The following is a 26,470-nucleotide window of genomic DNA, read 5'->3' as shown; positions in this document are numbered from 1 at the left end:
ATTTGAAGTCACAGAAAATCATCTAGACGAGAAGGCGGTGTCCAGCAGGCCTGCAGAGTGGTCAAGCCAAGCAATTAGCCATCCTTATCTGACAAGCATCCCATTAAGGCAGAGAGATTTCAGGTGATTTTCATGAGTGGAAGAATGGAGTGTTCCTTAATGTTATATAGTAGAAGGCCTCTTCTCTGATGGAAATGTTTCACATATACTTTTAATGTTTCGGTTAAACGTACATAAATATCCATTTGTGTTGTAGAGTGAAGGCCTTTTGTTGGAGTCTTCTAGATACGATGATCAATACCCCTTTCCTTGTTCTTGTATAAATTCTACCCATCGTTCCTTACTTATATTCCTATCAGTGTCTTCAAAGGGATACAAGCTGTTAGGGAGCTCTTCAAAGTAAGCTGAGTGCAGAACGTTTCATTTCTAAAATCTTTCAGGTTTGTTTTATCCACATGTAGTTTAGATCTATTTTTTTAAGATTTATTTATTTATTTGACAGACAGAGATCACAAGTAGGCAGAGAGGCAGGCAGAGAGACAGGAGGGGAAGCAGGCTCCCTGCTGAGCAGAAATCCTGATGTGGGGCTCTATCCCGGGACCCTGGGATCATGACCTGAGTGGAAGGCAGAGGCTTTAACCCACTGAGCCACCCAGGCGCCTCGAGATCTATTTTTTTAAAAAGCAACTTGCCTTCGTAAAGTCTCTCTAAAACTTTTAATTTTCATAGAAATAACTACCTTAAGAAAAATAACCCTAAACTCATATATTTTCAGTTTGCTTACTATCTAGCTAGATCATGTGAGTTAAACAACAGTTACAACCGCCATATACAGGTGCAGCACCAACACACCTGGGTTCTTAGTAAGTCTACATTCCAAACAGTGGCAGCAGAAGGTTAGGCATCTCTCCTGGCTGGGGCAAGCCTGTTGAGTGGCAACCAGTTAGCAGAGTTTTATTGTTGTATTGTGTGCTAACAGTTCAACAACTTGGTTTGCAGCTCTGTCTCAGGATACATTTCCAATTTTTGTCATCACAGTGAGCACGTTGTAGATTCCAATTTTCCTTTTCCTACTAAACTTGACAACAACATCTTGCCCTTGAAGAGCAGACAATATTTAATGAATACTCTTGTACTTGCTCTCCCAGTGGTTTCTGTTCAGGGAAAATGATAGATAGAGGGTGTCCCAAGGCAAACGAGAAAATTAAAAAAAAACACAGCAGGTATCCTGACTGCCCCAGCAGAATCCTCTCCAAGACCCCGTTTTCAGGAGATGAAATTGAATCAGCAACTAGAAGACTACGTACTCTGGGGATGAAGGTTTAGATTTAGAAACTCATCTGTGGCCTAAGACTTTTCTTTTTATAAAGAAAACCAAAACATGTAAGGTGTGAGTTCCCCACACTGGGGTCAACATTATCTCCTGGATTACAACTCAGTGAAGACCCTCTGTTTTCGTTTCTCTTAATAACAATCTGCATTTTGTAGGGTGTCCTTTGCATCTCCATAGCATTTTGTAAACATAAACAAAGACAATGAAGTTTTTAACAAGGGCAGATGTAATTTGTTATCAGTAGCTTTTGTTTGTTGTTTGGAGAATATACATATCTTTCTCAGGTGGGATAACGTTAACCATGGGAAATACGCTCCTGCAAAAAATGGGGCTCTACTCACCAGAATGGCTATGGCTTAACCTACTTACCCAGCACTCCCAGGGATGTGAAGGCTCCACGATCCTGGTGAAGGAGACTGTTCTCTCACTTTTTTTTTTTTTTAAACTACAATAAGGGAGAAAGTCATGAGGGCTAACTTTTCTGAAGACTTTTTATTTAATCTAATCATTCTTGGTTGTATTTTCTGAAATGTCAAAGTAATACATACTTAATTTGGTAAAAATCAAAACAGTGAAGATAGAAGGTGAAGGTACCTTTATTAGGGTAATTACCACTCCTGAGAGTTTGTTTTGTTGGAGTCTTTCCAAATTCCTCCTAAGCACTGCGTATTTATATATACACATACACATACTTGTATATGAGGAAGATTATAGCGCGCAACTGTCCTGCAATGTTCTTTCCCCCTCTTGGACGGGTAGATGGGGGCTCCCTCATGGGTCACTACATGCTGACCCCCTAGGAGCAGCACGGTGTCCCAGAGAAAGGGCCAAACTTGTGGCCACTTCTCTAATGAGAGACAGTTCTCTGACTTCTTGACCTTGGGAGGAGACCTTCATCTTCCTTGTGCTGTCTCAGCGTGCTCTCTTCTGTTCCTCAGCTGCTTCCTCACCTGTATGAAGCTGGAGATAGGGACTCTCAGTACGAGGGGATCCTGGTCCTCAGTTTAGGAGAACACTCTTCTACTTATTATGTAGCTGGAGATGCTGGGATCCATCAAGATAGACCATTTCCCTCCCAAAAGTAAGAGAGTCTTAAGTCAGATTAGCCACCATGCAACAACGCTCGCCCCTCCCCCCAGTATGTGGGTGCTTATCTGTACATGTAAGTGTGTGTGTTGTTTTAGAAAACAAAGCCTAAAGTTTTGTCTGATGTATTTCTCTGACAGAATAATACTGGAATTAAATAAATTCTTTTACTGGCATTCTAGTATACAGACTAGCTTATTTAGGGTCAGAAGGGATGGTATCCTTTTAGGATCTTGATGTCTTGTTCACCCTTCGACTTCCACTCAACTTCTAGAAGTCAAACTAGTTGTGTGTGACGTCCCTTGAGCAGATGAGAGAAGGTGCTGACTGTGAAGGAGTATTCCTGGGCAGACAGAGTCCACTCTCTTCAGCCTGCAGACAGAAGGGGCTTTGCCAGAGAGCACGAGACCTGGTGCCTCAGCCAGGAGTCTGCCAGGGATGGGGAGGGAGGAGAACCCTGACCAGAGGCTCATCCATTTTTGTGCTGGTTTTCTTTTGTTTTCTGAAATGATGTTTAAAGAGACTTATTCCGGCTAAATGAAGACATCCTTGGAAAGAGTTTTTGATTTGAAAAGAAAAAATCTTGGAAGTCCTGAAAGTTTGGAGTAAATGTCTGAAACTTTCAAGAGTACCTCTAACTGCATCCCCTACCCCCAACTCCCCAGCATATACATTGTGGAGAGACAGCCTATGGGAGCCAACACATGGCTGTCTACATAATGCTGGACTCTCAGGCCCCGTCTAAGTTATTTCAAGTATCTCTTCTTAATCCCTTTAAATACAGAGACAGAGACAAGTTTAAAAAAAAAATATGAAACCCATCTGGAGTAGCTATAAGCTGTTCCCTGAAAAACAAAGAAACCTTTATTCAACACCAGATCTTCCGTTCTTTATCTTTTATGACAAGTTGCAAAATTCTGGTGAAATAAAGGCCCAGACTGCAAGCACCTTATTCTTGTGCCTGGTCCAGTGGTAGGAAGGACTTGTGGAGGGAATGGGCAGAACATACACAGAGAGCAAGACAGATGACTGGGAGGGGAGGAGGGAGCCATGTAGCCAACCCCAACATGGAGAAAACGAAAGGGATCTGGCCCAGGATGTGTGGCAAGCTTCCAAATCTCCCTTTGCAACATGTAAGAATCAGATTTCCTAAAGAGGCTATTACCTGTGAAAAGAAGGAGGAAAAGGGGATGGGGGAGGAGAGGGAATAGAAGGAGAAGGAAGATGAAGGATAAGGTAGGTTGTGGGCGTGGCTGTGGGAGGTCCTTGGGTCTTGGCAGGGTGTAAGGATCCATCCCAGAGGCCTCCAGGAAGCATCATGTGTGTACTCACGGGCCATATTTTTATTAGGATTATACCCTACTGACTTCTAGAAAGGTTTTGCGGTGGCTCACCTGCTAGTGAGTTAATGCTTCCTACACATACTGAACAACTCTGTGGGAGTGAAAGGACAGAAAGTCTGTGAGTCATCACCCAACTGTTCAAGTGAGTTAAGAGGGGGCTGTTTCTCCTGAATGAGATGCCCACAGACACTGTCAACCTCCACTGGTAGGAATCCTGATACAGTCAACTCATTTAGTTGACATCACCAGGAAATCATTGAATTTTTCAGATAACTGAAGCTTCTCCCTTTAGAAGTCAGTCTTCTAAAACTTAAAATACTTTACATGGAAACCTCTGCATAATGAAGATTATATGCTCCTTTTCTTCAGAGATGGTTGATGACTGAATGAAACAAAATTTGGAGGGGGGAGGGAAAGGCCAGATTTTTTTCTTTGGCTCTATGGTTTATTTTTTAATAACAGTTTTATTGAGATACAATTTGTATACCATAAAATTCACACTTTAAGTGTACAACTCGGGTTTTGGGGGGGCAGTTAGTATATTCACAGAATTGTTCAACCATAACCACAATGAGGTTTTATTTTGTTATTATTTATCTTTTTGAGAGAGAGAGTATGTGCTGGCAGCAGAGGGCTAGAGGAAGATAGAGAATCCCAAGCAGTCTCCATGCCCAGCAAGGAGCCCAACGTGGGTCTCGATCTCACGACTCTGAGATCATGACCTGAACTGAAATTAAGAGTCAGCCGCTTAACTGACTGAGCCATGTGGGTGCTGCACCATGATCAGGTTTTAGAATATGTTTATCACTCCAAAAAGAAGCCAGGTACCTATAAGTTACCTACCTCTGCCCCGCAGCCCCCGGCAGCCATGAATCAACTTTCTGTCTCTCTAGATTTGCCTATTTGGGGTATTTCATATAAATGGAATCATATAATAGGTGGCCTTTTGTGTCTGGTGTCTGTCACTTGGCAAAATATTTTCCAAATTCATCCATGTTGCAGCACGTACAAATACTGCGTTCCTTTTTATGGCTGAATATACCACATTTTGTTGTTGCATCCACCAGCTGATAGATATTTGAGTTGTTCCCATTTAACAGTTATTATGACTAATGCTGCAAGGAGCATTCATGCATAAATGTTCGTGTGGACATGTGTTTACAACCTTCTTTGGTCTATACCTGTGGGTGAATGCAGGTTGGAATGGAACTTCCTTTTTCTTCTGGTGGAAATGGAGTCTTCATTCGAACCATCACGATGCTATCATTTCTTGGCTTTTTGGGTAACATGAGGTGTAGCAGTCATGCTGCTGTAATGAGACCCAAGATATATCGGCAAGAGCTAGTAACTGTGACTACTTGCCTCTGCACTCTGAGTCCCCTAATCTCTGAGCTTTCTGAACTTAAATGTCTATATTTCTACAATTTTTCAGATTCCTTGTGTTCAGGGAGCTGTGCCTGTTTGCTCTTGGTAGTAAGCCTGTCTTTGAGAGAATCCAACATTTCAGTTTGAGGTTCTGGCCTCCTGAGAGGACAACCTGTTTACACTGTATCTAAATCAAGAGTAAACTGGCTCTAAATGAAGGACTGAGATGCTCTCCTTAAGAGGAAAACATGGACAGAAGCTTTAGGGTTTGGCTTAATTTTAAAATATGTCTTCATTTGGGGTATCTGGATGGCTCAATTGGTTAAACATCCGACTCTTGATTTCAACTCAGGTTGTGATCTCAGGGTGGTGAGTTCGAGCCCCACATTGGGCTCCTCACTGGGCAGGAAGTCTGCTTAAGATTCTCCCTCTCCCTCTGCCTCTCTCCCACCCCTGCTTGCTCAACCATGTGCTCTCTCTCTCTCTCTTTCTCAAAAAGAAAAAAAAATCTCTTCACTCACTTGCTTCTGTATTTTTACCCATGTTTAGGACACTTGAAGTTGTCAAGTAGAACACTTCTTTTTAAGGTGTTAATCTATTAAGCTACATTCAGATAATAGGGATTAAAATGTTACTTTTCCTAATACACGGAAAAATCTGCTTACAAGCTACTGAACTGATCTAGTCTAAAGCCTGTTCTTAGAGCTCTTGCTTGGTGGGAAGGGAGCCACAGAGGAACCCTGACTCCTCGAAGCCATCTTAAAAAGACCTCTGTCTCTTAGTATTAGGTCAAATGATGAGGGTGTAAACAAGACAGAGGTTTTCTTTTCCATTCATGTAAAAATGTCCATAGGTGGGTAGGCCAAGACCACATCATGGTCCCACAGTGATCAATCACCCAGGCTCCTTCCATCTTTCTGTTTGGCCATCCTTAACACATAACTTCAATCCTCAGGCTCACTCAAGACTGTGACACAAAGATGGGAGCCCCCCCACCCCCATTATGTGTGTTTTCCAGATGGCAGGAAGAAGGAAGGACAAAGACAAAAATGGGGCACCTCCGAGCTGAGTGAGCCTCTTTAAAGGAGCTTTCCTTGAAGTCCTACCTGATGACATCCTCTTAAATCTCCTTGGTCTTCTGGCTTCAAGGAAAGCTCAGAAATGGTGGTTTTGAAGCTGGGCACATAGGGGGTTCTGTTGACAAGGAAGAAAGGAGGAAAGGTAAAAGGAGGAGGGGACGTAGGTAGGCAACCCAGAGTCTCTACCCTGGCCTCCTAGGAGCTTGTGTTTTTAAGATGGATGAGACAGAGGCTGGTCACCACACAGTGTTAAACACACAGAGCTGTGCCAAGCTTTACGGCAGCCCATCCCTGGACCATTTCAAAGTTTGTAGGCTCAGATTGTTGAAAAGGAGGGTTGTTGGTAATGATGGAATTGTCCCTCTCAGCTCTTCAGTGGAAGCATCAGAGGACTTTCCGGAGGATACAGGATTTAGAAGAACATTAATGGAAATGATGCTATCAACAGAGGCCCTCTTCAGGTTCTGTGGGAATGGCTGACCCAGACCCATCTGTGTGATGTCACCTATTCTTGGTTCCCATTTATATATATATGGTCAGGGATATTTAAGGTAATGGTTGGAAGTTTGAAATGTAGTCAGTGGCTAGGGAAGGAAAGAAACTTCCTGATTTCCGTGAGAATCTCAAACCTGAACTAGACTCTTCATTATTAGCTATAACCACCTGACTCTCCCTGCCCTTAGGTTTTTGATTACTAAATCGAACAATATATCCTAGAAAGTCATTACTTTTTTTTTAAGATTTTATTTTTAAGTAATCTCCATACCAAATGTGGGTCTCAAACTCACAACCCTGAGATCAAGATTGCATGCTTTCACAGGCACATTGTAGAAAGTCATTATTTAATGTATTAACCAATAGTATAGGCAATCTACCCCATGCAAATGGACTTTAAAAGAAAATAGGATCTTCCTTGCACTCTTTTCTTTCTATTCAGCTAAAAACACTGAGATTTAAGGAAAAAATGATTACAAGCTATAAAACCAGCAAATTGAATCTGAAATTCTATTTGAGTTGCTTTCTGAAGGTGTTACTTTTCTAAAGGCATTATTTGAGTTTGATTCAAAAATCCATGTTAGAATTTGTTGGGAACTTGATGTCCGTGATAGAGTGAACAGGTCTGCAAATTTCTATACTTGTTTTGAGTTTTGTGATGTTGCATGACCTTGTTCAAATTTTTTAAATGTTTTGAAATTTAGAGGATTGAGGCAAAGAGTTTTTTCAAGTGCAAAGGTTTTGTGAGTCTAGGGTTTTGTTTTTGTAAAAATATTGACTTAGCAGGTCACCCCCTTCTAGCTCTGATCACAATGCCCCTGAGATTTAATTCTGAAGCAGGCTACAGTTGCTAAAATCATAGGCTTGTGCAGCTGTCCATCCTAACAGCATTTCCACTTAGCACCCTTGGGCTCAGTCCTGATGGTTTATAAGAATATTTAAGAATCCCAAATGGTATCCAGACTTATGAAAAGGGCAAATGCTTCTTCCAACTTTGAAAGCTATATGATTCGGGCACTTGGGACACGCTCTTATTTTAAGAGCTTATTTGAGTCAGAACTTACACATTTCACGGAGAGTCTCTACTTCTGTTTCCCCGGGCTCTGTGACCCTGCATCCTCTTCCCCCGTCCTGTTATTGTCAACCTTTCTATCCTATGAGCACGTGTGCAAGCCTGTTCCATTTTTAAAATAACTTCCTCTTCTTAGTTTATTTTTCCTCTTTTGTTAAAATGTAAAGTTCTCAAAGCAAAAATAAAAACAAAAGCACTATGCTTTCTGGTTAACTTCCTCACCTCTACATCACACGCTAAATCCCCTGCTCTCTGCCCTCTTCTTCTCCCCTACTGATACTGCTCCACTGATGCCAACAATGAAAGCCAACAGTTGCCAGATTCCAGTGGACATTTTCTAGCCCCTTCGCCTCTTGGTCATCTTCTCTGCCCTGAGTTCAGTAAACAGTCTCTTTCTCCAAAAAAATCTGTGTGCTCTTGACCTCCACTGTATCATACTCATCTGGTTCTCCTTGTGTGTTTCCAACTTGTGTTTTGGATCTTTCATGGACTCTGCCCTGACTGCCCTTTAAATGCTGAGTGACGTCAAATAGGGCACTATTTGTGAAAAGTAAGAAAGTTTGAATGGGTAATCTCCATGAAAAGTAAGAAGGGTTTGAAGGGCAATCTCTAAATTCCCTCAAACTCTAATATCCTTCTAGTCATATTATCAGGGGTCAGGATTCACTGGCTTGAGCTACAGAAAACTCTTGTGTTTCAAGCAGAAAGAAGTGTAATGAGAGATGATTAACATTTGGGCTGCAGTTCTGCAAAGGCATGTTGTTGGGAGGCTGCTTCTTTTTCAGAGAAATCATAAAAGCTGAAAACCAGTGTGACGTCATTCAGCAGTTTATCATCATGTGGGAGACTGACTAATGGGAGCTGTGGTTTCAGCATAACAGAACAACCGACCATTCATGGAGGACTTGAGTGCTGTGACTTGGAGGGAGGATGGCATGAATGAGGCTCTTTGGCCACCATAGCCTCCAGACATGACCACACACCGGGCACGGTTAGAGTCTAGAGAGCTGGAAAAATTAAAACCACCATATATAAATGCTCCTACCGGGGGCATCATGTTTGACTACGTATGACCACTGATGATAAAAATCCTGGCCTTTTCCAGTAATAATTAAAGAGTACCTATAGTTTTTAATAGTATTTTAGTTATATATGCCACTAGCTAAAATTTCAAATTGCTGAGAGTGGGATTTACTTTACAGGCAGGGGTGGGAGCAAAAGTTTAAGGATCTGCAAATCTCTAAAGGGGGTGGGTGCAGACGCTGCTGGGTGGGGGGAGGGGGATGGGAGAGAATGTTTAATGGAGCTGTTAAGTTTGTCTCCGTTATGGTGGTACTTGCCGATGCTGTCATTTGTGAGTGTGTAGTATTCCTCCGGTAATGTTTGATTCAATTAAAAACTCTAGGTCCTGAGCACTGAAGGCTGAGACTGATTTGTGTGATGGAGGGTGTAGGGCATAATTTATTTAATATTTTTGAGGAGATTCAGAACTGACAAATAAGATCTTAAATCCCCCAAATTATAGCATATTAAATGATTGGGTGTTGGCAGAAGAGACCATACACACACTGTCACTATTAGATTAATGTTCCCAACTTAATTAAACAAAGATATAAAACACAATTGGTTGGTCATCTGCTAAGTCATTCTGCAAAGGTGTTGTCTTGGCTACAGCTGTAACCAAATTAAGGCCGTAACCAACAAGATGGTGCACAGATTGGACGACCAGACACAGTAGATAGAGCCCTATACCATTTTCTTGAGCACACACGCAGAGCAGCTTTGTCAGCCTCTGCTGGGCACGTCCCTCTGCTGCCTTGTATGGGATGCACAGGGCTGCTGCCCCTTGGCAACTCTGAATGGGAGCCTTGGAATACCAGATGGGTGCCCAATGGCAGGCCTGGGAATTGTATTAACTTTATCTGTACGGTGATGGTGCTGGCATTTTGCCTCCACCTTTCACGGCAAAGGGCATCCAGCAATACTCTCCTGGGAAGCAGATTAACTTCCGTGAGTCACTGCTTTTCCATCTCATTTATGATTCATGACCTGGGCTATATTTTTAGCTTGTATTTATTTGGGTCTGAGAAGTGGGCTGAGCGGAAGTGTTGTTTGGAAACTGATGGAAGAATGAAGAGAAATTGGCATCACACATAAGCTTGAGTAGCCTGAAATTTGTTTATAATCATCAGACATCCTATAACATTTGTTGAGATCCTACTATGTGTCATGTACTGTGCCAGACTCTAAAAATGCAAGTGAATGAGACCCAGCTTCTGCCCACCAAGAGCCCACTGAATTGTGTTGGCAGACAACTAACTTGATAGTAGTTGTACTAGAGCCACTGCCTGTCCTCCCAGCTCTGGATTTTAGTCATATTGAAGTCTTTGGTATTTTTGCAGCACCCCTTCTCCTTTTTAAAAAAAATTAATTTTATTTAAATGTAGGTAATTAACATATAGTATATTATTAGTTTCAGTGGTAGAGTTTGGTGATTCATCAGTTGCATAGAATACCCAGTGCTCCTTACATCACATGCCTCCTTAACGCCCATCTCCCAGTTACCCCATTTCCCCCAACCCACCTCCCCTCCAGCAACCCTCAGTTTATTTCCTATAGTTAAGGGTCTTTTATGGTTTTCTCTGTCTCTGATTTCATCCTATTTTATTTTTCTCTCCCTTCCTCTATGATCCTCTGTGCTGTTTCTTAAATTGAGTTTCTTAAAATGAGTGAAATAGTATGATAATGGTCTTTCTCTGATTGACTTATTTCGCTTAGCATAATACCCTCTAGTTCCATCCACATTGTTGGAAGTGGCAAGAATTCATTCTTTTTGACAGCTGAGTAATATTCCATTGCATATATGTATGCAATGGAATATGATATATATATATGATATATATATATCACATCTTCTCTATCCATTTATCTGCTGATGGACATCTGGGCTCTTTCTGTAGTTTGACTATTGTGAACATTGCTGCTATAGACATTAGGTTGCAGGTGCCTAAGAGGCACCTGCAACCTAATGTTTGTATCCTTTTTTATGTTTGTATACAAACATATGTTTGTATCCTTTTGGTAAGTACCTCGTAGCAGCACCCCTTATTCTTACTCTTACCTATTGAGCATGTCATGTTCATTGCCTGGAAATCCCTCCTCCAACCTCTCCTTAGTTGCCCTTTATGACTCACACCAGCATCCTTTCTTCTGAAATATCTTCCCTGATTCCCTGAGGCTCGGTTGGAGCCCCCTCTTACACATTCCCATAGCACATTGTATCCCAGTGTTTATCACACTCCTATGAAGAGTAGTCTTGATTGAGGTCCCTTCATGGTAGTGGAGACTTATTCATTAGTTCCCCAAACTAGGAGGTCGGTAGAACTCAGGGGATTTGGGAAGAACAACACTGTCATTCCAGTACAATCATTGCCCCATGCTGAGCCCTTTCCATGTGCCAGTCACTGTGCTCAGCACCACACATGTGTTGCCACATTGGAACCTCTTAATAACCCTATGAAATGGGTAACTTATTGTCCCTATTTTATAGATAAGGATGAAATGAGATGTAAAGTTTTTTGCCTCAGGTTTCACAGCTAGTATGTACAAAGCTGACACTCAAACACAGGCCTGCCTGGCTGTTAAAACCTGTGCTCCTAGACTCTGGCATATTCATTCTCCACTTTTGTATCAGCCATGATAGACTAGGTCGTTCTGTGAATAAGCAATCTCAGCTTTCCAGCAACTTAAACAACAAAAATGTATTTCTTGCTTATAACACGTGTCCACAGCAGATTGGCTGGGGGCTTCTACACTGAGTTTATTCTCCCTCAGGGATCTTGCCTGAGGTCTCCAATTGCAAGAGAAGGGGCATGTGAAAAACCACTCTCAAAGCGATAGTCTACCTGAATATTATTGGCCAAATCAGGCGCAGCAGCCAACTTCAAACGGGCAGAAGTGTAATTCTACTTTGTGCTGGGAAGGCAAAAAATTGGAAATAATAATGCAGCAGCCCCAATAATTCCCACATACACAAAGAAAGGAGGGGCAGGGAGTAGATGAATGAAGACAAAATGGAAGGATAAAGTGTCCAGAGGAATGAAGGTCTTCCAGGGATTAAGAAAAACCTTGCTTTTTAAACCCTAGGTCTCTAGTTAAATGGCTGTTGGGATCAATTATTCAGTTGTTCTTCCTGTGAGCAACACCGTTAAGACTTCTCTTCCGAATGCATTAATGCTTTGACACAACCTGGGATTTCACTGGGTCCATCAGGAGAGCGTAGTCAATTAGTATTACAAAAGCAGCTAATCAGAGTAAGGCCAGTATTCCAATTCTCATTTTCTTTTTTTTTTTTTTTAAGGATTTATTTATTTATTTATTTGACAAAGAGAGATACAGCAAGAGAGGGAACATAAGCAGGACAGGTGGGAGAGGGAGAAGCAAGCTTCCTGCTGAGCAGGGAACCCAATGTGCCGTTCTATCCCAGGACCCTGGGATCATGACCTGAGCCAAAGGCAATCACCTAACAACTGAGCCACCCAGGTGCCCCAATTCTCACTTTCATTATGAGGAATTAGTCCCACCACCTTAGAGACTTTCTCCAAGAACAATAGAAGAGGATTCCCAGTCTCCTAGGATTTGCCCTCCACAGTGACCAAAAAAAAAAAAAAAATCTCTTAAAAGTTTCTTAGGAGGCCCGCACACAGTGCTAACACTTGCCCCTCCCCACAAGGGACTTGGCTTAAAGCTATTGGGTGCAGCTTTTGAATCTCATAAACATTAAAATGGAATATTAGATACAGGGTCCTTAAAGAGTTTCTGCAAAGAGCACATTGAGAATATTTTGGTCAAGGAAAATCCACCTATGTACAGTGCAATTCCTGTTTTTCAAGAGCACAGAGGGTGACCAACAAGGTGTGGAATGGAGCACAATACTTACAGTCTTGGGCGGCTGAGGCAGCCATCACGCTTCAAGCCACCGCGAGACTGTAGGTTATATAAACATCTGCCATCTACAGAGGATGGCTGGCCTTCCCACTCTCTCTCCTCTGGATTAAAAAAAAAAAAAAATTGAATAAACAAGTCTAGCTTTCAGGCTTTCGGCTTTTGAACCTGGAGCAGAAGAAGGAGCTTTCAGCAGCGTCGATGTTTGGATTTTTAGAAACATATGCAGTTCAATCATATTTGAGGGGCTACTGTGTTCTAGGTATTGGGGATAGAGCAATATCAGCTCTTTGCTGCTGACAGTGAGGGTTTGGGTGGATGGGAGAAGAGAGGCTCCATGTAGTGTCTTCAACCCAGAAGTTTTCAGTGTCCTGAATTAATTTTCATTTTAAATATCTCCCAGGGCTGTACCCATCATGAAGCATGGGGCACTTCGCAGGGGTAAGCCTCATGGGGAAAACTCCTACTTGACCCAGGTACCATGAGGGAATTGCTGTCAGCAGATGTCTCATCAACAGGAGGGACATCACTATGTACTACCCGGTATTTTTGAAAAATGCTGGGCTTGGAGTCTTCCCTAGATGATCAGCTTCTCCAGGTCAGAGAAATACCATGGACTATCATAGTATTAAGCATTAAGCGACCTGGGTTCTTCTCCATTAAGCAGCTCCATGGCCCTTGAACAGAGCACCAAACCTCTGAGAATCCGTTATTCTCATCCATAAATTGAGTGTCAGACCCTTACTCAGTGTCTGCCGCAATTTTATCGCAATGATCAAATGAAAAGAGACCGTGCAAATCTCTGTGTCAAAGCACGTGGTCGCGTAGGCCGGCCCTTCTGGCCTTGCCCAGCCACAGAAAGAGCTGCCCGTGTTTCCCCATGCGTGGGTACCGAGTTATTCCTGGGAGAGGCTGTGGCCCTCCCAAAGTTCCCCGACTGCTTTCTGCCACAGGGATGACCTCTGGCTGAGTGACTGTGTCTGTGCTCAGGTCCGTAGGCAGAGATGAAACCTCTCTCAGTTCAAAAAAATCTCCGTGGTAAGGGGTTCTCGATGGGAGTAGGACTGTTGGTATGTAACCCAGCAGAGCCGCCCCACGTGAGGCAGATGGCTAGCATACTTTTCTTGCCCACGGACGCCCGGGACTTTTTTCCAGACACATGGGAAGGTTTCTTTGACCAGTTGTAGATAGCTCATATCCTAGTGTGTTAGAGTGTCATCAAAGTGCCAGCCTGACCAAGATCTTTATTGTTGATCTGGGCTTCTGGCCCTCAAGACATTTTATCTGCAGGATCCTGGATTGCCCACTGCTATCAAAGAGAAATTTTCTTTTGAATCAATTTAAAACTTCCCTTACTTATTAATTAATAATTTTTAGTATATGTGCTGCCGAAGCGAGCACACTTATTAATTAATAATTTTTTTAAAAAGTTATTTATTTATTATTTGACAGAGATAGAGAGACAGCAAGAGAGGGAACACAAGCAGAGGGAGAGGGAGAAGCAGGCTTCCTGCTGAACAGGGAGCCCAGTGTGGGGCTCGACCCCAGGACTCTGGGACCATGCTCTGAGCTTAAAGGCCGACCCTTAACGACTGAGCCACCCAGGCGCCTTTAAACTTCCCTTATTTAATTCTAAAATCCCCCCCAGGAAATGATAGTTAAGACATCAGCTCCGCTCGCCTTACAAGGACTTTAAAACAACAGATGTTTTCTCCATCTGCTGTGGCAACAGAGTCTACTTGGTTGGGAAAGAGCATGGGAGGTGAGGGTGGCCGAGGTGCCGAGGTTTGCCCCCTTCACAGCCCCGCTCTGGCTTGGCCAAGAAGCCCACAGAGGCAGTTCTGGCTTTCAGAAGAACAAGCAGAACACACAACTTACTTGTAGAAGATTTCATCTTTGTAAACAGTGAGGACTCCGGGTTGAAATGGCTTGCTTGCCAACACCTGGAGTGTGAATGCATGAATAATTACAGGTACTCAGGCTGTTGAACCTGGAACAAGAGAAGGAGCTTTCAGCAGGGGAGATGTTTGGATTTCTAAAAATATATTCAATTCAACCAAAGGGGTGTGTGTGTGTGTGTGTGTGTGTGTGTGTGTGTGTGTGTGTGAAGTTTAATTAACCAAAGCCTGTGATTTTGAGGGCTACTCCATGCCAGGTGGCCTTCCAAGTGGGGAGGATAGAGTGATCTCGGCTCTTTGCTACCAATGTTCTAGTGTTGTGTCTAGGGGAGACAGACAACAAACAAACAAACACGCCAAGCTGGCAGCAAGTAGTGCTCCGAAGAAAGACAAATACAAGAGAACAGAGAACGGTAGAGAGAGGGAAGTGTCCATGGCTCTGTGCTCTCGGATGCAGGTTTCAAATGCATTACCGGTCACTCCAAGAAAAGTCTGTTTTGGCCAAGACCTCTTGTGCCTCTTCCACAGAGGCCTGTCTTCTTGCTTGTCTCACTGAACTCCCTTGAAACGTGCTCTCCAGTATTGCTCCCTGTTCCAAAGGAGGGGCCCTGCAGCCCCATTGACTACGTGTCCAGTTTCCCTCCCGTGGTTGCTACACTAAGCGGGGAAGCCCTTGCATTCCCTTCTTGTACGACACATGTACTGACTCAGAGTTGGCACGAGGACGGCTTTGGCCAGGTTCTCTTGATTATTTTAACTGGCAACATACCCCTTTAAGAAGGAACCCATGACAGACGGTCCAGTTAGGATGCAGTTTATTTTGAGACTTCCTGAATATCATTTCTTGGCTACTTCATTCCAATAAATCATTTACTGCACTGTAAGAGGTGCTGGGGATAATGATGACTAAGACACTCCCTGCCCTTGAGAAGCCCACAGTCCAGCTGCAGGCGTCGACATTTAAAAAGATAAATGGCAGAACAACTGGGTGAGCGGCTCCATGACCAAGATGCTCTGGGAGCCTAAGGTAAGACCAGTGAGCTCTGCCTCAAGAGTGTTGAAGAGGACGTCAAACAACTTTAATGATTTCTGATGCCTCATTTCGTTATTCATTATCCCTCTATTCGACCATATTTCCTGCATAGTTTACATCAGGGTCACATGCTGTCTTGCAGATAGTGTTTGTTTTGCCTGTTATTGTTGCTTGGTAACAGCTTTATTGAGATGTAATCCACATACCATACAATTCACCCATTTAAAGTGTGCAATTCTATGGTTTTTAGTACACTCACAGGGTTGTGCCAATACCTCCAATTTTAGAACATCTTTATCAACCCCAAAGAAAACTCTGGACTCTTCAGCAGTCAGATCCCATCCACTAAACTTTACAGCCCTCCTTTCTAGCTCTATAGGTTTGTCTACTCTGGACACTGCACATAAATGAAATCAGGCAACATGTGGTCTTTTGTGACTGCTTTCTTTCACTTAGAATAATAGTTTCAAGATTCACTCATGTTTGGCCTGTATCAGTAGTTTGTTCCTCTTCATTGCCAAATGCTTTTCCAATGCGTGATGTGTCCTTTTTATCAGTCCATTCATCAGTTGATGGATACTTGGTGGTTTCTACTTTTTGGCCATTATGAATAATACTGCTATGAACACTTAGGTGCAAGATTTTGGTGTGGACATATGTTTACAGTTTTCATGGGTATTTATCAAGGAGTGGAATTGGTAGGCCATATGGTAATTCTAAATTTAACTTTTTGAGGAATTGTCAGGCTGTTTTTCCTAGTCCCTGCACCATTTTATATTCTCACCCTGTCTCAGGGTTCCAGTTTCTCCAGATCTTTGTCAACACTTGCTATGTTGGGTCCATTTGTTTTTTAAATGATGGCAACCTCAGAGAGCATGAAGTGGTACCTCATTGTCATTTTGTTCTCCATTTCCCTAATGATGAATGATCTTAAGCTTATTGGCCATTTATATATCTTCTTTGGACAAATGTTTATTCAGTCTTTTGCCCACTTTAAAAGTGGGTTATTTGTTTTTTTATTATTGGTTGTAAGAGTTTTTATATATTCTGGATCCAAGTCCATTACCAGATATATCATTTGCAATTATTTTCTTCCATTTTGTGGGTGGTCTTTTCATTTCCTTGATTGTCTCCCTTGAAACACCAAAATATTTAATTTTTATGAAATCCAATTAATCTATTTTTTATTAGCTTGTGCTGTTGCTGTTATAGCCAAGGTCCTGATTTTTGCCAATTTCTTTTATCATTTTAACTCTCATACATAGGTCTTGGATTCATTTTGATTTTATTTCTGCATATGGTGTGACATATGGGGTCTGGTTTCATTCTTTTTTTTTTTAATGTAGGCATTCAGTTGCTCTAGTGCCATTAAAAAAAAAGATTGTATTTATTTATCTGACAGAGAGTGATGAAACACAAGCAGGGGGAAGAGAATAGGGGGAGGGAGACGTAGGCTCCCACTGAGCAGGGAGCCCAAGGTAGGGCTTGATCTCTGGACTCGATCCCAGGACTCAATCCCAGGACTCTGGGATCATGACCTGAACCGAAGGCAGACACTTAACAACTGAGCCACCCAGGCACCCCTCCTTCAGCACCATTTGTTGAAAAGACTGTCCTTTCCCCTTTTGAATTATTTTGGCATCCTTGTCAAAAATCAGTTGACAGTAAACTGAGGGTTTATTTCTGGGTTCTAATTCTATTCCTTTGATCTATGTGTCTATCTTTATGCTATATAACACCTGTTTTGACTGTGTTGCTGGGTAGTAAGTTTTGAAATTGGGACATGTGAGTCCTCTAGCTTTGTTCTTTCTCAAAATCATGTTGGCAGCTCTGGGCCTCCTGAATTTCCTTGTGAGTTTTAGGAGCAGCTTGTCAACTTCTGCAAAGAAGCTGTCTGGGATTTTGATAGGAATTTAGTTAATTCTGTAGATTAGTTTTGAGAGATTTTGGTTTTGTCACCTTAACAGCATAAACTCATCTGGTCCATGAAGGTGGATATCTTTCCATTTATGATGATCTTCTTGAATTTCTTTCAACAATATTTTATAGTTTTAAAAGTGTAAGTTTTGTATTTATTTTGTTAAATGTATCCATAAATATTTTATTCTTTTTTATTCTATTACAGTGGGATTGTTTTCTTAATTTCATTTTTAGATTGTTCACTGTAACCTGTTGGGTTTTGAAATTAGGAAAACTTGCAGATACAGTCTGATTTCTGACTTCCCTTGAAAAATCATATCCCAAATGGCAGCAAAGGATTTGAGTGAGTGGTTTGCATTCTGTTCTTCTTTTAGGACATTTTGTTCTGAGTTTGTCCTCATCTGGCTACTTTCTTATATCTGGGTTAATTCACTCATTAATATCATAATTATTAAGCACTGAGTTTTTGACCTTTATGATTGTTCTTTTGGGAAATCTAACTTAGATGAGATTTAGTTTGAATAAGGGATTAGTATTATCTAAATCTTTAATATGATTATTTTTACACATCCTATTCTTTCTCAAAAGTTATTCAAGCCTCATCTTACACATTTATCTTAGGAACGTTGGTGAGCTAGGCTCTACTGAGGATACAAAGAAGAAATAGACACCATTTTTGCCTTAAAAAAGATTTGCACATGTTGATAAAAAGTGCCATATGGGCAACTAGACTTTTATCAAAGGTCTGCTAGCAGTCTGCTAGTAGTCCGGAGTGGGCAGAGGAGGGCTTAGGAAAGGGAATATAGTCAAGACTGTGGGTAAGGAAGGGGAGAGGAGGAGAGGATTCATGAAAGAAGTGACCTTTGCATGATGATAGTTGGGACCCTATCCACTAAGCTTAAGAAAGTTGAAAAGTTGAAAAGACCAGACTGGTCTTTTCTCTAAAGTGTGATGCTTGGACCACCTGTAGCAGTATCACCTGAGTGCTCGTTAAAGCACAGTTACTCAGACCTACTGAAGCAGAGTCTCTCAGAGTCCAGCAGTCTGCTTTTTAAAATCTGCTTTTTAAGTTTCTCTGGTGATTTTGAAGTTCTATAAATTTGGAGAAGCTCTGTCTGAGGATGGGGGCCCTGTGAAGATTTTCAGGTGGGAATGGAGTAGGATAGGATGGAGTCATATCATGCCAGACCCAAGTTTCAATAAGGTGTTAGCTACATTGGGAAAGGCAGATTCAGAGGTGTGGGGGACACCAGAGACTCTCTTGTTGTGGGGGTTATGTTCAAAATTCAGCACTAAGGTGAAACTCAGGTAGAGTAAAGAACACTCTGGGCAGTCCCTAAATCTCCCACATCTGTGCACTCAGACTGTCACAGATCAGAATCAGTGTCTTATGTTTTTTTTTTTTGTATTTACAGGGAGGTCTTCTTTCCTTGGGGCCATTGAGGTCAAGGTCTAATTTGGAGAGTAAGGTTTGGGGCTACAGGGTTGAACAAAGAGATTGCTCTCTTGCTGACTGTCAGCCAAATGAATATGGTTCCTTTCAGGTACATTGAACGTGCATATGTTGCAGTTGAGAGTCAGAGTGCCCAAAAGAGAATGGTAAAATTTGGGTCAGGGTGTGGTCAGGAAGAAGACAAGAGAGATCCCCTAGTTGATATGGAGCTTGAATTGGTAGGGCTCAACCCCTGATTGGCTGAGGGATTTGAAGGAAGGGGAAGAGTTGAGTTTTCTGGCTCATGTAAGGAGGTGGTTGGTGATACTGTTGCTTGAGATCAGAAATGTAAGTAGAGGAATAATCTGAATACACCGAATCTGCAATCCGAGTGAAATGAATATTCATGTGATTATACCGGTCAGCAGCATGCAAAGAACTTGGATGGGAAATCTCTGTGTCATCAGCGCCCAGGTAATAATTGAAGGCATATGTGGTAGAGATTGACTTTATTAGGTGGGAGTAGAACTTGGACAGCAGAATTTTCTAAGCTTCCCTGTTGATTCCAAGATCATGTGTGAGAGGAGAAGAGACCATTGTTTAAAGAAAAAATGGGGGTAAAAATAAGGAAAAAGCAAAGGAGACTAAGAAGGAACAGTCAGAGGATGAAAATGAGGAATTAGAGAAAAATGTTCTCCTGAAAATCAAGCAGGGAGAGAGGGTCAGAGGAAACAGAAGGAGGTGAGTGGAGGTCAGGAAGCACAATGCCCTGGGCAGGTGAACCAAAGAACAAAAACAGTTCACTCAAGTAGACTATGATAACGTAGTTGACTTGCTCAGACAGTTTCAGTAGAGTTTTGAGGACAGAACTGCTATAGTGAGTTGAGGCATGAGCAGAAAGAAAGGAAGTGGAGACAACATCTCAAGACTATGAAGAGAACGTCCTCCTTCTGATCCCCCGTTCTTAGTGAGAAAGACTAGAAGTTATTTAAAGATGGCACCCACGTTGGTGGCCTCTACTACTGTCAAACATTTATTGCATGAAGGTCAGACCATTGTCACATCACACTGAACTATGTACTGTTCTTTGGTGTTCTGATTGTTTCAAAGTGTCATTCTTCCCTGTCTTATCAAATGCAGAGCCTATGCCTGGAGCCTTCTCTTGAACAATATCCAGCTATACTCCTAGCACAGGGGCAGGCACATTCTAAGAAAGGAACACTGTATGCCACAGGGGAAAAAAAAGGGAGTTAATCCTACTTAATAATTAATGAACTGTGCTTCCTAGAGGTTAAGGCAGGCTTTATTTAAATTTTAAACCCTATAATAATATTACCTACTTACTTAAAAAAAATAAACAATATGAAATTGTAAAGTAAAAAGTAAAAGCCTGCTTCTCTCCCATTCCCAGAAGTAACTGCTGTTACCTTTCTTACCAGTTTCTTATGTGCCCTTCAGACATTCTTTCTGAGGGTATAAGAATATATATCCTTTTTCTTTAAGTAATATGGTCAAAATCATTCTGTAACAGAGCCAGTATGAGAAATTCTTATAAGCTAGCTATCATTCCTCCTCTCTGAAAACCCCAGTAATTTCTTCAAAGCCCAAGATACACACAGCTATGAATAGGCTGTTCACCTCTCCCTGGGAGCAAGTGGTTGAAGCTCAAACAGTACAAAAATATTATTGCTGCCTTGGGGCATGAAGAGAGAGCTTGAGCTAGGAGTTAGGTAAGCCGGCTGTCAGGGGCTGAATAGAAAGGTTGTCTGAGCACTGCTGAACTCCACTACTTTCTCACCACCCTTGTATGCCTCTAATAAATGTCTTTGGTGTCTTCTCAGTGTCAGGAATCAGGGAGTGTCTTGTGTCTCATGTGCCACCTCCTGTGGTCCCCAGAAGTAGCTGGACTCATCCTGCTCTCACCACTGTGGCCCCCAGGCTCATCACATTGTTAGCCATGTCAGTAGACCAAAGGAAGTGTCAGTGGGAGCCAGCTCAGTGACCCTTTCTGTTTTTTCTTTTCCTGTTATACAAGGCTTACACAGAGTAGCAGGAATGGGCTATGGACTCTGGAATAAACCCTGATTCAGTCTCACTGAATAAAAGAAACTGAGACAGGCACTTCCCTTTAATAGACTTTAATATCTTCATCTACTAAATGGAATGACTAAACTCCTAGAAAGAAAAGAAATAATCTCTTTCATGATTCCCTTATCCTTATGAGGCTGGGTTTTTTTCTTTCTTTTCTTTTCTCCTTCTTCTTCTTCTTTTTTTATTTTAATGTAGGCTCCATGCCCAGTGTAGAGCCCAACATGAAGCTTGAACTCATGACCAGGAGATCGAGACCTGAGCTGAGATCAAGGGTCAGAGGCTTAACTGACTGAGCCATCCAGGTGCCCCTGAGGCTGGGTTTCATAAGAACAGAGACCATACCTTATTCAGATTCACATTTAATAAATAAGAGGTATTGTCATTCCCAGTTTATACCTAAATCAACAAACCAAATTTTTCCTTCCTCAGGCACTGACATTCAACTACTGTCTGCTTATGTGGTCATCAGGTACCTAAACAAAGAAGTGAATGGATTATTTTTATGCACTGCCCTCTCTTTGCTTCCTCATAGCAATGGTTTCTGGGTGAAACGGACTATGTGAGTTAATGAAAAGACCAAGTCCATTCTGGGCTTCAGGATAATTGTGAAAAATCAGGCACCAATTCCCTCCCTTCATTTTGCTCAGAGCACCTTTCTTAACACATGCCCGTGGTGGAAGGGAAAATGTACTCATTGTCATATCACCTCAGGCATGACTCACATTTCTTCAGAAACTTTGGTTTATCAAAATGAGTTGGCAGAAGTTGTGACCTGTGCCATTGCTGGCAGTCAAGCGTATGGAGCAATAGCTGTTCCAATGAAGGAAAGGGGATCAGAAGCAATGCCTGGGTCTGTCTTAGAAGGAAGCCTATGAGGTGGGTATTGCCAAGAAGTCTGATTAAGAACAAAGCCTTGGAAGAGTCTCTCTCTTCCTGTTCTTGGTCTCTCCACTAAAAATCTCTTTCCTCACTGATAACCCAAATTCCACCAGTGGTGATTTCCTGCACTGGACTGCCCCCACTTTGACACTTCCTCGAATGGGTGTGGGTGTTGAGTCTCATTGACCTTGGAGCATTTCTGTCCAACTGACTCTCTGTTTGGCTTTTTCCCATTCCTGTAAGATATGCAGTCTGCTCTACCTTTCTGCTAAAGTCCCCACCATCAACTTTATCATCCAGGGCTCTCCCTACCCACTTCCACTAGACTGCCCGAGGAGGAGGGCACATGCTCCCCAGCCTCCCTCTTCACTACAAAACCTCTTCTATTTAGGTTGTTTGTTGCCAATCTCTAAGATGGGGACTAACAGGGGCGCCTGGGTGGCTCAGTGGGGTAAAGCCTCTGCCTTCAGCTCAGGTCATGATCCCGGGGTCCTGGGATCGAGCCCCGCATCAGGCTCTCTGCTCTGCAGGGAGCCTGCTTCCTCCTCTCTCTCTGCCTGCCTCTCTGCCTAGTTGTGATTTCTCTCTGTCAAATAAATAAAAAATATTAAAAAAAAAAAGATGGGAACTAACAAAAATAACAAACAGAGGAGACAACAGAGAAATTCAGAAGTCTTCCAAAGGTATCAACCTGGTTTATAGTCCTGGAGTCTTTTTCTGAGTCCTTATTTCTCCTGTACACCTCATTTATCCCCCAAACTGAGAGACCAGTCAAACCTTTACATCCCACCCTCTCTTCTCTCCCTCTGCCCATTTTAAAGACAATAGAAGCTTTAGTCATTCTTCCAACTAGTATTTATTGAGTACCAATGTGTCCCAGGCACCATCCCAGGTTCTGGGAATACGGTGTTGATTATAATGTTTACAATCAAGGGAATGAAGACGAGCAGTAAACAAGCAAGCCAACAAGTAGACCTGATAATCAATGGCATGAAGGTGACCAGTAAGGACTGTGATGAAGGGTGACAGGAGGCAGTGATATTTAAATTAAAACATTAAGGATGAGAAGAAGTCAGTCCTGGAAAGAGATGGGGGAAGAGAAATGCAGAACAGGAGAGGGGAAGGGGCAAAGGCAAAAGCCCTGTGTTTGGAAAGAGTTGGGTATATTTGAGGAAGAGAGAGAAGACCAATGTGGCAGTGAAGTGTATAGGGGAAGAGTGACACAGATGAAGTTGAGGGTTAAGGAGGGGTGAGAAGACACAGGGTCTGGGGGTTTATAACATGTTTGCTTTGATAATAAAAACCAGGGGTCTCAAGCAAAGGAGAGACATGATCTGATGTGTATTTTTGAAAAGTCACTTGGCAGAAAATGTAGGTGGAAAAATGTAGGTGTTTGCATTTTCAAAATGTGCCTTGATGGGCTGGTTAGTAGTACCTCATATTGATGATTTACCACTGAAGGGAAAGATGACACCCATCTCTGTACTGACGATGCCTCCTGCGGGAATTGGAGGTGTAGCCCAGACCCGTACCTCAACTATGTGGAGAGTTCATTCTTTTCAGGGTGAGGGGTGCAGGAAACAGAGGAACTGGAGCTAAGTCTTTTTTTTTTTTTTTTAAAGATTTATTTATTTGACAGAGAGAAATCACAAGAGAGGCAGGCAGAGAGAGAGGAAGGGAAGCAGGCTCTCCGCTGAGCAGAGAGCCCGATGCGGGACTCGATCCCAGGACCCCGAGATCATGACCTGAGCTGAAGGCAGCGGCTTAACCCACTGAGCCACCCAGGCGCCCCTGGAGCTAAGTCTTGACATGGGAGAAGACACTGAAGGCAGAAGAAACTGGGGCAGCCAGTGAGGATATGAAAACAATCTTTTCAGTGCACCTCCACATAAAGCTTGAACCCTTGGAATCTCCTTTCCTGGTAGTTCTGAGATGACCTTTCTACCATATCCCCTAAATCTAGATTTCCTTTCCTAATAAGTCTTATGGATTATTGAACAGAACTCTCTAGACTTCACTCATTTTCCCAGTTATATCTTAACCTGGGGAAGTTAAGCATGATTGGAATGGTATAAAGCCCTCAAAAATTTTTTTGTTTTGTCAATACTAGAGACCCAAGAGGAGTGTAATAAATGAATCTGGCTGAGAATCACGAGGTGATTGTCCTGGCCAGCCAGCTGTCCCAGCACTAGGCTCTAGGCAACATTTGGTAGGCTGGCATGCCATTAGGTTGCTGAATCTACAGAATTTGCTCAGAAATACTCTATGAAGTGTCTGGGGAGGCACCCCTCAGATCCTGCCATCCTTCCCCGGTGCTTTTGCCATTTCCAAGCAGAGGGAGGCTGGAAGGCTTCCAAAGGAAAGCTAAACAGGAAGCATATAATTTCCAAGGAGCTGACAGATCACTTTCAATCAGATCACTTGGCTCTCATAACATTTCCGAGCTCATTCTCGGAGAAACTCTCTCCCTTGTCAGCTAAGGCTCTGCTAAGAGGATTTACTCCCACGGCCTCACTTGGCAAAGCTACACAGAAGACTACTAAGTCTGCATCCCTAGGCTTAATTCTTCTCCACCATTCCAGAATCCAATCTTCAACTGCAGGCTTGTCATTTCCTGGATATTCCACCAATGTCTTCCCAAATCAACTCATCATCTTCCCTTCTCCTGGTTTTCCTGTTTCTGTTAATGGAATCACTGCTCCCTCTGCTACCCTGGCTGGAAACATCTGAGTCATACTTGACTCATCCTTGTCTCTAGATCAAACCAACTGCCGAATCGTGTAGTACCTATTTCCATGACGTCACTTGAATTTGTCCCCTCCTTCCTACTGCCGCCATCTCTCCTCGGTGTGGGCTCTCATTACTTCTCCCTCACAGGAACATCCTCACTTTTCCCCTCACTAATAACCCACCACCATACTGCTACCGACATAAGGCTTCTCACACACAGATTGACCACCTCGCTCTCATACAGGCAGCCACCATGGTTTCCACATTAAATGTAAACTCTCTTTCCCCTTATAAGTCACAATTCCTTTCCCAACACTCCATGTTCAAGGGAAACTTACCCATTCCTGGCATAGGACATGACTCTTTCTTCCTTTCTGGAACCCTTTCAGTAAATGATCTTGTGAAAAAGAACGATCTTCTTATATGACTTAATTCTGCACTTATGCAATTAGATGCTTGTTTTATCTCCTTGAGAGCTTCACTGTTCCTCTGTTATTTGCCTCACGTGACACGGGAGCACATGCAGCTACCTGGGGCTTTTCTAAGAGCTTCACCCATGTGAAAAAGTTTAACTCCCGTGACAGTTCTAATTGGAGTCCCCATTTTACCGGTGACAAAACTGAAGTGCAGAGAAGTTGAGTAACATGCTGAGCTTCCATTAGTGACACGTGCTTAGTTTGCCAATAAGTGGCAGAGCCAGGAGTCAGATGCACACAGCCCATGCTCTTAACCAATGAACTCATGTCATCTTTGTTTCCCTGCCTTCCCGATATCATGGCTGGAATTTAGCTGATGTTTTATAACTCAACTGAGGCTTAAGGCATGTGTCCATTAATGGTCAGAAATATCAATGGTAGGCTGGCTGTGCCAATGTAAGTTGATATCAGGAGCTGACTTAAGGTGTTTCCCAGGAAATCACTAGGAAGATGAAAAACGTCATTGTGCTTTTTCCCCCCTACTTATTCTTTTTTTTCCTTTCTTCTTATTCTAGTACATGGGCTGTATTGAAGTCCTGCAGTCAATGAGGTCACTGGATTTTGGGATGAGAACCCAAGTTACAAGGTAAGAGAACAAAAATGGGAGAGGCTTTGGAGACTAGAGTTTAAAGTCAGAACCGTTTCTCCCTCTAGGAACTTCATACAAGCTTTCAAATCTGCCATGGGCTTTTATTTATGGCTGGAAGGTAGAACATAGCCCAGGGACCTTGGGTGAGGGCCTCATCATATGCACACCAGATGTATGGTGAGCATCTGCGGTCCATATAAGAACCGATAAGATGATGAAGTCATAGAAATCTCTGGCTTTCCAAGTACCAACAGTATTTAAGAGTATGTCTAGACATTGACCATTACAGAACCTCAGACCTGTTGAAGAAGTTGCTGAAAAGAAGACCAGGGAAGAGCTTCCTGTATCAGAAAGCCCAAGTTCTCCCCATTTATGAACCCTCTTACTCCACTTGCATCTTCTTCCTGTGTGTACAGTGAGCTGTGTGGGGTTGAACCAGGGGAGCCTTACCCAGCATAGGGGAAGAACAAAAATCATGATTACCCAGAGCACAAGTGAGAAGCAGAAATACAAGGCATGGGTCATTAAGGTCAAGCTCAAGGCAAATATGGAAAGAGGAACCGGCAAGTGTCCAGACGGTTAACTGGGGGAATTGTGAGGTGAGGGGATGAGGTGAGAGGACTGGGTTGACGTGAGTGAGTCAGGATGGAGCCTTATGCATCTTTTCTACGTGGTGTTACCGTGTGTCTCAGGGACAAGCCACAG

The 26,470-nt window shown here is 42.6% G+C and overlaps 1 protein-coding gene across 2 annotated transcripts in view; it reads left to right on the top strand.

Moving 5' to 3' along the window:
- Positions 1-26,470, top strand: part of SHC4 (SHC adaptor protein 4) — a 133,043-nt gene that overhangs the window by 14,926 nt on the left and 91,647 nt on the right. For both annotated transcript variants that reach the window (XM_046009508.1, XM_046009507.1), the window contains exon 2: positions 25,692-25,762. In XM_046009508.1, coding sequence (XP_045865464.1) covers positions 25,692-25,762 — 71 coding nt within the window. The remainder of the gene's footprint in view (positions 1-25,691; positions 25,763-26,470) is intronic.

Source organism: Meles meles, chromosome 6 (assembly GCF_922984935.1).
Source record: "Meles meles chromosome 6, mMelMel3.1 paternal haplotype, whole genome shotgun sequence".
In the NCBI taxonomy this organism is placed as follows: domain Eukaryota; kingdom Metazoa; phylum Chordata; class Mammalia; order Carnivora; family Mustelidae; genus Meles; species Meles meles.
Note: the sequence above shows the minus strand (reverse complement) of the source record. Positions and strands in the feature narration are given on the sequence as shown.